The sequence below is a fragment of the Passer montanus genome, unplaced genomic scaffold (assembly GCF_014805655.1).
Source record: "Passer montanus isolate IOZ18808 unplaced genomic scaffold, ASM1480565v1 scaffold68, whole genome shotgun sequence".
Lineage (NCBI taxonomy): Eukaryota > Metazoa > Chordata > Aves > Passeriformes > Passeridae > Passer > Passer montanus.
Window position 1 is genome coordinate 3,764,951 of NW_024371926.1, and position 12,120 is coordinate 3,777,070.

At 43.8% G+C, this 12,120-nt stretch overlaps 1 protein-coding gene across 7 annotated transcripts in view; it reads left to right on the forward strand.

The window, feature by feature from the left end:
• The window catches only part of LOC120511696 (lethal(3)malignant brain tumor-like protein 3), a 38,184-nt gene that overhangs the window by 1,837 nt on the left and 24,227 nt on the right, over positions 1-12,120 (forward strand). For 2 of the 7 annotated variants that reach the window (XM_039729140.1, XM_039729138.1), the window contains exons 2-7: positions 251-355; positions 7,479-7,587; positions 7,895-8,003; positions 9,336-9,393; positions 10,430-10,518; positions 11,662-11,766. In XM_039729140.1, the coding sequence (XP_039585074.1) occupies position 355; positions 7,479-7,587; positions 7,895-8,003; positions 9,336-9,393; positions 10,430-10,518; positions 11,662-11,766 (471 nt within the window). In that variant the 5' untranslated portion in view covers positions 251-354. Of the gene's footprint in view, positions 1-250; positions 484-7,478; positions 7,588-7,894; positions 8,004-9,335; positions 9,394-10,429; positions 10,519-11,661; positions 11,767-12,120 lie in introns of all 7 variants that reach the window. The other 5 variants (XM_039729141.1, XM_039729139.1, XM_039729142.1 and 2 more) reach the window with 5 other exon arrangements.

A 12,120-nucleotide genomic window follows, 5' to 3' on the forward strand; every position in this document is an offset into this window, starting at 1 on the left:
CATGCCTCACTTCTGGGCAGGAAAGTGTTCTGGAGGCCTAAATTCCATTCTCAGAATTGCACAGTTTGAATATCAAGGAAATGTAGATAAACTGGATCAAAACCAGATTGACCCACAGCAGTGATTACTCTGGGCATTTACAGTCTCTCTGTGAAATAACAAGATGATTAATGAGTTGCATTGTCGGTTCTTCTTCCCCACACACTGTTCTCTCTGTCCCATATTTTCTGTAATTTTTAATCTATTTCAGCCTCTCCTCAAGCCCTCCAATTGTGCTGCATGGGCACAAGAGCAGGAAGAAGGAGACACAGTAGGATGAAGAATCAGATTGGAGACTTGGGGGAAAAATGACCAAGTGAGTCCTTGTTAAGGAAGTCTGGCAGCTGCACAGTCCTGCACGTGAAATCAATTACCAACCAAAGCCAACAGAGATCTGACCAAACTCTCTTTCTCCTAATTAGCATCACTCACCGTTCTCCACAGGTGAGGTGTGAGAGCAGACATGCTTTGCTGAATTTGGCAGATTATTTTCCAGAGAATGGTTTAATTTACTGGTAAAATACTTCACCCCCAAGGAAAGGGTGTTTTATTGCTAGGTTTATCATCTTTTGGCTCATCTCCTGTTTGTTTTGGTTTGTTTTTTAAATTTCTGATTGAATCCAGCAAAGTGATGGGATAAATGCATGGTAGAGCTAAGCAGACAGGTAGAGGTTGTATTCATGAATCACACAGGATTTGTTTTGACAACGCTATTTATGCTGTAGCTTTTTAACTTTTTGAAAGGCTGAGAGAATTGGGTTTGTTCAGCCTGGAGAAGAGAAGGCTTCAAGGTGACCTAATTACAGCTTTCCAGTGCCTAAAGGGAACCTACAAGAACTCTGGAGAGAGACTATTTACATGGGCCTGGAGCAACAGGGGAAACAGGGATGGCTTCACACTGACAGAGGCAGGTTTAGCTCAGATATTGGGAAGGAATTCTGTGTGAGGGTGGAGAGGTCCTGACACAGCTTAGCCAGGGTAGCTGTGGTTGCCCCTGGATCCCTGGAAGTGTCGAAGGTCAGGCTGGACAGGGCTTGGAGCCACCTGGGATAGTGGAAGCTGTCCCTGCCCATGGCAGGGGGTGAGACTAGATGGAATTTAAGGTCTCTTCCAATCCATTCTAGGATTCTGTGATTCTACTTTGGGTCATTCCTGCAGAGCATGAAGGTTTTTAAGGTGTGTAATTCCTGAGTGGCTTCAGGTGATGTTCAGAAGTGTGTTTAAGTGTTGTAGTGATTACGAGTGATTCTCAGGGACTGGGGTTAGCAGCTCTCTGGTTTCAGGCCTGGAGGAGACATTCCTGGGGCTCCCAGCTGAGCCCCATGGATGTTTGTGCATGGCTCAAGCAGCCCTCCCCAGAGCCGCTGCCCTTCCCAAGCAGGAGGAGATGAGAGTTGGGAAAGCAGCTCAGCACCAAAGACTCCTAGTGAAAGCCATAAAACTGGAAGTACACTGTTTCTGCTCCTCTCTTTCCATAAAGGTTTTGTGCCTCCTTTTGCGTCCCTCCCAGTCTGTTTGGAATAGGTCAGAATGTCCAGCATGGCACCGAGTGCCTGTAAGGACAGGAGAGAGGAGCTGCTGCCACATGGCTGTCACGGTGTCACCCAAACCTACAGAGACAGGCAGCAGGGTGGGTGTGGTGGCACAGGGGGACAGTCAGACTCGAGGAGGCAGTGCTGTCAGGTGTGTGATGCGTGTGCTGTGTGAGAGTGCTGGAATGCCAGCTGGCATAGGCAGGGAGGGGCTGGGTGTGGAACGGGCACACATTCAGCAGCCACAGCCTGTGCCAGTGCTTTTCTTCTCACTGCTGACATAGATATGTGAGTGTGTTTTTGACACAGCCGTGTCAGCAAACCAAGATGAGCAGCTCAAAGACTCCAACAGTGCTTTGGGCTTCATTCTAGGATGAGCTGCTGGTTCAGAGTAAACTCACAATTTTGCTGTCTGATCCTGTAAGCTGATTGAGGTCGCATTGCCGTGGTGCTGTTTATTTGTCTCCCAGTGCAATACCATACCATAATCCATATGTTATCATGTGCTTAGGGGAGACTTGGAAGGGCTCTGTTGTACAAGTGAGCTGGACAAACTCCTGAAAACCCAAGTACTTCATCTTGTGGTCCTGTGGCAGAACCTAGACAAAAAGTGTTTGCTTTTCCTCTGTATCAGCCAAAGCATCCTTCTCCTTTCCTAGATCCTTTTTCCACTCTAATCTTTCAAAGCAATCTTTTCCTTGATTTGTAGTTAAAATTTTTCCCTCTTAATGGGAAACAAAAATTAGTAGAAAGTGCAATGGGCAGCTTGGAATTTCTCAGTTCTGAATTTTGTCTTTTTTTCCCTTCACTGGCATAGGCAGTCTCTTCACGGCATTAAATGCTTCTTGGTGGCTACTGGCACTTTCTTTTGAGGCATTGGTACAGTTCCATTGCAGGCTCTGAAGGTTCATTTCAGTCCCTAACTGATGAGGTTCCTGGAGATGAGGCTGGGGTTCTGTTTGGTAATGCTGTTCATTCAGCCTTGCAAAATATTGCTTGCCTGAGGTGAGTAACAGGTTTTGATGGGTGAGTAAAGCATCATCTGTCTTCATCACAACCAAGTACAGGCAAGGTGGCTGTGTCTGAGCTCCTAAGTGTTCTGAGCAGTTCTGACTTCAGTTGTGCTGCAAGGAGTCACGATGGGGTTTGTGTGTTTCTGTTTAAAGTGCAGCTCTGTTCCTCACTGATGGCACAGGAGAGCCTGGCAGATGTCACATGTCAGGTGTCAGACACCGCTGCAGAGCTCCCAGGAGATGGGAGCTCTCAGAGCAAGTTTGCACTGAGTGAGAGGAGCAGCTTTGCTCAGCTCCTGCCCTGTTTCAGGGCAGAAAGGTGATTTGTAAATCAGTTATTCCCATAACAGCACAGTATCAGATGGTTCCCTTGCCAGGTGCTTGTTGAATGGGATTTTCCCTCCTGGTCCATGGAGGCTTAGCCAGAAGTGCTGTAAACTTCATGTTAATATTTGATTTACAGTCTTTGGGTTTGTTGCACCACTTCATTCCTCACCAGAGAGAGACATTGAAATCCTCATGTCATTGGAAATTATCCTGGCAGCACCTGAAATGGGATTTCTGTTGAAATGTTTCTCTTCCCATCAAGTCTGATGGTGTTTATAGAAGTAAACCCCCATCCACCCATTTAGCCTTCACACTCACTTTGAGTGAACTTTTACCCTTTTTTCTTCTTGATTTTTTGTTGTTATTTTTTTAAATTTTTCATTTCCCGACAAAGATAAGATGGATGTTAAAAGCTAAAGCTGGTTTTCTACAGTAACAATGAGGTGGTTTCCTAAGCCTGCACTGGTTCAGGGGCAGAAATGAGATCAAACCCTGAGTATTTTTGACCTCTTCCTGTGGATTCCCTGCCTAAAGATAAAGCATTGAGGTCTGGGTGGAAGCATGTTAATTAGGCTTCATTATCTCTGCCAGACTGGCAATCATTTGTCATTTCATAAATCTGAATCTACAACTTGGAACTGAATGACTCATCTCAGTTTTGCAGTATCTTCTTTTGCCTTAATGTTTCTGAGACTTAAAATGCTAAAGATGAATAGAAATCACAAACTGGGACAAACAAGGAATGTTTGGGCCTGACTATGGTTCTTCAGAATGTTTCATGTTAGTTTCTGCTCTCTTTTTAATTGCCCCATTTGCTTCCTTTTATTGGGTTGTCTTGATTTTATTGCAGATTTTACTGATAAGGGCACATTATAAGAAAAGCAATTTCTTTATTATATTTTTGTGTTTTACTGGATTTATAAAATGCAGAGATGAGAAAGACCAATTATTATCAGGACTTCTCTGGTTAAGTTCAAGATTTTTTTCTGCATTGTGATTTTTGACAAGTTTTCCTGGCCCAGTTTGAAGTAAATTCTCCAAGTTAATTACTTCTGTTCAAGTAACTTCCCAACTCCTTCTCCCAGAGGGAGCTTTGTAAATAATCTTGGCGCTTGAGCTTCTTTATTTTTTAAAGCCTGAACACAAAGAATAAAATCTAAAAAGGGATGGGCTTGCTTTTGTTGAAACTGGCAACCAAACATTTGCAACAAACAAATGTTTATAGATGTACGAGGCTACATCAAATATTAATATATTAAATACCACCCAACACAAGCTCATTTAGTCCAATTCCTGCCTCTCCCTGCAGCCGAGGGGATGTGGATGTGTTCTGTGACCTTCCACACCTGCAGTTCCAAGAAACCAGTGGAAGCTGGGGAACTCCTGCAGAGGTTGTCCCAAAGATATTTGCTATTGCCATTTTCAAACATCTGTCCTGCTTTTGGCCCAGTTAAAATAATCATAAAGAGCCGTGGTGGTGCTGGAATTGGAGCTGCAGGAATGCTGAAGTGTCCTGTGTTGGCCTGCGTCAGGTCTGTGGGTCTGCCTTTGGCTGAATTATGCTCACACTGAGCCTGGAGGTAGAAAGTTGAGCACCTGGAAGGCTTCAGGTCAGGAATGGAGTTCAGGGGCAAAGAGGGCTCTCATGAATCACAACCAAGGTCTGATGGTCACAAACCTGGGGTTCTGTGTTAGAGGAGGGAGAGTGGCTGTTGACCTTCATTTGCAAATGAAGGTATTCAGCTCTTCTGTTCCTTTGTGCTGAAAACAAATACAAAGAATAGCCTTCAAGGCTGCAAGTTCTGAGTCTTGAAGAGGAAAATATCAATTTCAAGTGAGATAAATTTGAGCTGAAGGAACTTGAGAGCTCTGAAAAATCAGGTTGTTGTACCACATCAGGCATTCAGAATCAGGCCCCCAACATTCAACCTGTGTTCATAATCTTCCTTTTCTTCCTCCTCCTCCCTTTGAGCAGTGGGGAAGGGCTATGAAGGACCTTAAGCTATGAGGAAACAATTCTGCCAGCAGATGTGAATAAACCTTCATGCTTGGGGTGTTCTGAGATCAGTGGTCTACACTCCCATAAAACATGGAATTGGTCCATTGACTCCTTTGGGTTTTTTTGCAGCGGTGCAACTTTTGCCCTGTGTTCAATCCAAGTAATTACGCTTCTGCTCCTTACCAGCAGTAACATTCCATTGCAGAAACAGCTTCACTTTTATTGATTCCTCCTAATAGCAGAGAATCAACAAAGCACCACGTTAGTTATTAGACTGAGACACCAAATAATAATGTGTTGTTTTATATTAGATGATCAAGTGTAAGAGCCCTCAGTACCTTGGTTAGTGGATCTGGTTGGAATGTTCAGCTGGAACACAATAACTGGCTGCCCAGAGAGCTGCTTTGTCCTTAAGTTGCCAAATATAATTTTTTTTTTGTTTAATCATTTTTCCTCCTCTCCCTGCTATATTCCAGTTTTTGCATGACCAAAATGCATTTTTCCTTAACGCCATTCAGGAACATCTCTGGAAGGATAGATTATTTCTGGAGAGTTTGTGTGGATTTCATATTAGGAAACCTGCTCTACCAAGCTCTGTTGTGTAAAGGACGATTCAGTCCTGATAGTAAATTCTGCATTTCCAGAACTTAGGAATGAAGGATAGAATTGTGGGATGAAACTGGAGGTTTTCTCCATGATCAGCCAGGCCTCACCCTCAGATCAGAGACTGTTAGTAAAGATGCCCGTTGTTTTTCTAATACAAATTTTTGTGTTCTGGGATTCGGGTTGGGCTTCCCCGGCTCACCTAGCCACAGGTGCACTGTGAGATTTTGGCAAGAGGCAGCCCCAGCCCCCATCTGCACTGGTTTGGGCAGAGCCAGAACTGTTCATTCGTGTGCAGGGGCATCACTGCCCTGGAGACCTCTGCTCCTGCAGTGCCATGGGCACCTTCCCAGCTCCTGGGCACAGGAACTCTGTCTGGAACAGCATGTGGAGCTTGGGGATCTCCTTCCACTGTCCTTGTGTTGTGGAACTGAGCTGTCCCATCAGCCTCTGCCCCTAGAATCTGCACCAGGATGCTGCTGCTCCTGAAGTGTTTGAGGGAGATGAACAGGATGGAATCCTGCAGGAAGCTGAGTCCACTTAGAATTATAATTTCTTCAGAATGGGACATTTCTCTTTGTGTTGAAATGAAATGATGCTCTGTCTCCTTGGGTCTGCAAAGAAGGATGTGAGCCTTCCAGAAGCAAATCCAGCATCTTTGAAGCTTTAAGAAATACAAGCTTTAGATAAAGAGAGGGAAGAACATTTGGGATGAAGCTTTGATAGGGTGCTGGAGGCAGGATCCTGGGGCCAGGAAGCACACAGGAGTAGAAGACGAGACTTCTCCATTCAACAAAGGAGCCCTGTTTCAGAGTGAAGCAAATGCTTTCAGACTGGAGTTTCAGTGAAGTGCAGATGGCTGAGAAAAGATCTCAGAATAATGAAGTGCTTGGAATAAAAGCTTTGGAGCAGAGCTTGCAAATGCAACCACCTTTGACTTGGCTCTTTCATTCTGGAGTTCAGTAGCTCCATAATGCACACAATAGGGAAGATCAAGGAATGGGTAATCTTTTCAGCTATTTACTCATCAGAAAGATGTTTTTTTAGTTTAATTTTTTTTATGCTTGGTTGCATTTACAGGTCAGGAGTAGTAAAAGATTCATAGTGACACTATTTAACACACTTTAATAATTTTATCTGGACCAGTAAAGTGTTCCTGCATGGCCTGTGTTTTAAGCTGCAAGGATGAATCTCTGAAGTCTGCCACATATCATGTCTTTTCCAAAGCTGCCCTCTGTGTGTCTGGATGGGTTTTCTGGTTCTGCATCTGGATTTTCTGTGATGTCCTTGGCAGGACAGGCTGAGTGTGTGAGGGGCTGTGCTGGAGCAGGGGTGAGTGTCAGACCCCTCCCTCCTTCCCAGCTCTCCCTCCTCCCCTTATAGCACAGGGTGTTGGGAATAGGGGTTATGGTCAGTTCATCACAAGGTTGTTTCTGTTGCTGCTCAGGGAGAGGAGTCAGAGTCCTTCCCTGTTCCAGCAGGGAATTCCTCTCATGGGAGACAGTTTTTCATGAACTTCTCAAAGTGAGTCCATCCCATGGGCAACAGTTCTCCACAGACTGCTGCAATGTGGGTCATTCTTCCCTGGGGTCAGCTCTTCAGGCTGTTCAGCATCACTTTGTAAATTACCAGTTTCCTTTGATTAAATTACTGTTTCAGCAGAGCTCCCTCTCAATAGTATCAAGGAGTCATGAACGTTGGAAAAGACCTTTAAGATCATCAAGTCAACGAAGATGTGCCTGAGAGTACTATTGGAGACCAGTGCTCCAAAATAAAAACATTACAAATAAAAGGGGGTTTTCTTTGCCTAGGTGGTGTGGCAGCACACTATTGATGGTTACTTCCCTCACAATGGGATATGAGTGTCAGTTAATGAAAGTTTGTAAAGGACTTTGACAGAACTCATTGTCTGAAAGGTCTTTTAACATTTTAATTTGATACTTGTCTTTTTCTTTACTTCTGCAGTGCCAAGACAAGCTGTGCCCTGCTCTGATTCCCAAACCCGTGAGCAAATGGATTGCTTTGAGAATGGAAAGATTTGTAATCGAACAGACTCCCAGCAGCACAGGGAGAGGTACAGAAATCCCAGATTTTCCCCATTTTTTGTTTGAAAACATTTAAGGGGAGCATGGTGTTGCTGTGAGTAGAATGAACCTGTCAGACCAAGTGTTACAGTTCTATATCCAGGAAATCCTGCAGACACCTTTCATTTCTTCATGTCCTCAGCCCAGGCCTCCTCATTCCAAGATGTTCAGAGATACTGGAAACAGTGCAGGAATAATGTTTTAATTTTATATTGTTTTTAATTTTGGATGTTTAATGATATCAAAGACATTACAGATGATTGCAGAAATGGGAAATAATGGAAATCTTACTACCAGCAGTGGCTGTCAGGTGGCTGAGGCTGGCAGACCTGTCAGACGTCTCCGGAGGAAGAGAAGATTGCCTCTGGATTCGGAGGATGAGGAGGAAAATGCCTATGAGGATGAGGTAAATGAGGCTGCATGTACTTCCTTTAAGGAGAGCTGTGAAAAGCAGGGGCAGTTGTTTCAGAGTTCCTTGTGCAGTGACAACTGGGCTGAGGGAGCTTGTTCTGTACCCAGGGAATGGTCTGGGTCTGATCCCGTTTTACATCAGTGATGGGAATATCTGTTCTGAGGAGTCACAGGGGTGAAGGAATAGCTCTGGTGAAGTGAAAGTCAGGAGTTCACAGTAATGACACCACATGTCTCCAGAATAGCTATACTCAAATACTGTTGTGTAGTTCAGTGTCAAACCACAGGGTTTGTTTGGGTTTTGTTACATACTTACATGTACTCTCACTGCACCACCAGAAACCTGTATTAGTGGTGCATAAACAGCAGTACCTCTGTCCTGATCTGATCTTTCCTTCAGTTTCCTGCAGCCCCTAACTCCCTCCTGGGGCCCTGTGCTCTGCTCCTGCCCCTCAGTGGCTCTCTGAGCCATTTTATGTTTATTCACATAATGCAGGATACTGTGTGGCAGAACAGGGGCAATAAAGCTGCAGCCTTTGCTGTCATGGGCAGTTTAACTCATTGTCTTGCTCAGCTTTTCTCTGGGATGTGGGTGAGATGTTTTAAGGGATGGATATTTTCAGAAGTCCTTGCAGTCTGTCTCTTCCCCCTTCTCCTCGTTCTCATTAGAAACTGGACCCCTGTCCCTTCTGGGGAGTATTTGGCAGGCAGCTTTGGATGCACATTTTGCCTGGTTTTGGTTTGCTCTGAGAAATGACAGCCTGGGAGGAAGCAAGCCCGAGTTTGCAAACACACAGAAGGAACTGGAATGATGGTGGGGCATGGAGTGTGACACAGAGAGACCACATTGTCTGGGGTGTTCATCTGTGACAGGAGTTACTTGAAGCTTCTGCTTCCTTCAGGGCTTCATCACTTCCTTTTTCCCCCCTGTATCCATTCCCTTGCATAGATGGATGTAAGAAAGGGAAAGGAAAAAGGAGTGTTCCAGTAAGGCTGCTGATGTGAGCAGCAAATTCTGCATTGCAGAGAGCAAATCCTCTGTATTGTAATGGAGATTTTGGTCCTGTGCTGCTCTTTAACAGCCACATTTAAATGAACTTCAGTAGCATATATTAAATAACTTGTAAAGCACTTTGGGATACCAAGATCAGCATTATCTGTGTAACATTCCCTCCTGATGTTCTTTCAGGGTTGTTCAAGAGACAGCAATGCTGGCTAGTAGTCCTTTTAGTTACCTGTTACATCCGTGTTGTACCTGCATTGTGAGATGATCAGAGGGAGGGAAAAACAATCTTGCTAAACTTCTTTTTAACATATCTGTGTCTAGGAGAAGAATAAATCAAATAATATGAAAAGCCGCAGAAACACTAAACCAATAAAACAAGGTGAGCTAAGCTCATAGTCTCTTTTCTTTAATGTTTATAGATTTGTTTTTAGTAGCTATTATAAACTGAATAATAATAAACAGAAGAATAAAGTACAGGAGAGCTCATTTCACATTCAGAACAGCTTATTAGGTACATAACCCTTTTACCACTGTCAGCTTCGAAGGTGTATTAGCAGGAATATCCTGGATTTGCCTGCATGATGGACACAGGGTAAGGATCTGGAAGGAGTCAGCTTCATCCAGAGCTCTCTGAAGACAATAAGAATCTTTTTTTCATTGACTTTGGAGAGCTTTAGCCACAGCCTACAGTGCTAAGTAGAAAACAAATTGTAAACAACATGATTGATTGTAGACTGTGAGTTAAATGTATTCCATACCTTAAATCAGTCAGTATGTAACGGGGGGGGAGTTTTAATATACATTTAGATTGTAATTTTCTTTGTGTATGACTGTGGTTCTACTAGAATGAATCCAAGTTGTCATCATGTGAGAGCTGCCTCTCTAGTAGATGCATTGTGTTATTAAGAGGTTAGTAACACACATATATGTGTGTATATAAAAATATTTGTGAATTTAACAAAAAAATCACTTATTTTATTTTAGGCTTATTTTAGCTGCAATTATATACCTCTCTTTGCTGCCTGTTAGTTTGTATTTAACCCCTTATTCCTCTGTGAAATGTCAGGAGGAGGAATTAATTCCCACAATTTTAAGTTTTTCTGTCTTGTCCGGACTTTCCCTTGGCACTTTTCCATAGGCAGCTTGCCAGCAGTCCAGATGCCACAGTTCATTTGACCTGTGATACAGTAAATTTTCATTTCCTGGGGAATGAGCATGGTTTTCCTATTGCTGAAATTTCCAAAAGCAAGCAAAAGCAAAGAAGGAAAGCAAAACCTTTCCTCTGAAGTTAAGTAACACTGCCTCTTCTGGGGTGCCACAGCAAACATGGGAGGAGAAGGAGAAAAGAGGAGCAGAAGCAGAGCAGGAGGCATCAGAGAGAGGCATTCATTTTCTTGTTGTTTTTGATTAATTAGTGCTTCCTGGAAAGAAGAAGGTATGGAACTGGTCTTCCTACCTGGAAGAGGAACAGATGCCAGCTGCTCCCCAAAAGCTGTTCAGAGAGGTTGGCAGGTTTTTTTCACTCTCTTGCTGTTTTTCTTGGGCAACATCACAGGATTACCAGCTCGGTGGAGGTGGGACTGAACACCACCCTTAAGCTAGCACTTGTATTTCTGAGTTGCTTGGTACAAGTAGGCCAGGGAAACAGGCATTTGCCCTGGGCGTCTCATCCCAAACCAGGGTGTAAAAAATGCTGGTTGAATCTCACTAATAAGCAGCAGCTGTTTGGATCTGATCTGCTCTGCTCTGGACCAGTTAGGCACCTTCCGAGGATGGCTGGAGAGGGACAGCCTGCTGTCTGTCACATATCCTGTGGGATTGTACAGAGCCCTCCCAGCCTGTCCCTGTGGGAAGCCACGGGTCTGCTGGCTCAGGGGATGGTGTGGGCACGGTGGGGAGTGCCAGGAGGGAGGGTGGGCTTGTGTCAGTCACAAGGCAGTGCCAGAGGCTGGGTTCAGCCTTGCTGAAGCTGCCTCTGCACCTCAGTTAAATGTGCAGCTCCAGTGAGCTCTTCAGAGCCCAGGGCTGTTGGTCCTTCCAGAAGAATCTTTAAAGGAAGGTCCAGTCCTGCACTGGATCATTTGCAATCCCAGCTCAGGGTGCTTTTAAACTTTTACTGTATTTCAACTGTTTGACTTGGATTCAGGCTACAGATGAATGAAAGACACAAATGTTTTCTGGAATAACTGTAAAACTAGGGTGCAGACCAAGCCTGCCTTGTCCCTTTCACCATTTGAAGATGACCAGTTACCTTTTGGTGAGAGTCTGCACTGACACAAAGTGATTGATTGTAGCTTTCCCTGGTCTTTGGTTCTGCATTGAGCTGGGAAGGGGATTCTTTTGTGTTTGAGAAGAGCTCATTTCTGCATCTGCTCAAAGATGTGTTTGTAGCTAATTGCAACAGTGCAGTGGTTTTAAGAGATTATTTAGAATAACGAGTAAATGTGAAATATGGTGATGGTGCCATTACTGATCCTTGAGCCTGTACCTGTTTGTTGGAGCACCATCACTTGGGGTGGGATTTTCTTCTCTGAGTTGAGCATTTGAAGCCTGAAATATAAAAATTGAAGCCTTAAGTATGTTATGACTGCTCTGCAATAGATTTTGTCTTTAGGAATTAAAAACAAATGTTTCTTCCCCTTCACAGTATCAGTCATTCCCACAAGGCCGAAATGGATTTAAAGTTGGAATGAAATTGGAAGGAGTGGATCCTGAGCACCCCTCCTGCTTCTGTGTTCTCACAGTTGCTGAGGTAGTTGCTTTTCTTGTTTTTGATTCCAAAAGTCCCATGTACATCTATATTTTTTTTCCAATAAAAACTAGAAACATTAGAGTAAGAGTAGTTAGTTAATTAATGGTAGGAGTTCAAGGTGATACTGAAGGAAAGGTGTTATGTAATTAAGGATCTTTGCCTGAAATCCTACTGGCATATTTTTGCATTTGTAACTAAGAATAGCAAACCTGTTAATTGCCTGTAGTGAACAGATATGAAAAAGAACAATGCCATGAGGTCCTAAGACTTAGTAAATAGAAACAAGTCAGAATGCTTTTATGCAGCTTCAGTTATGTGAAATCTGGGTTGATCTGGTATAGACATTTAAGTTCT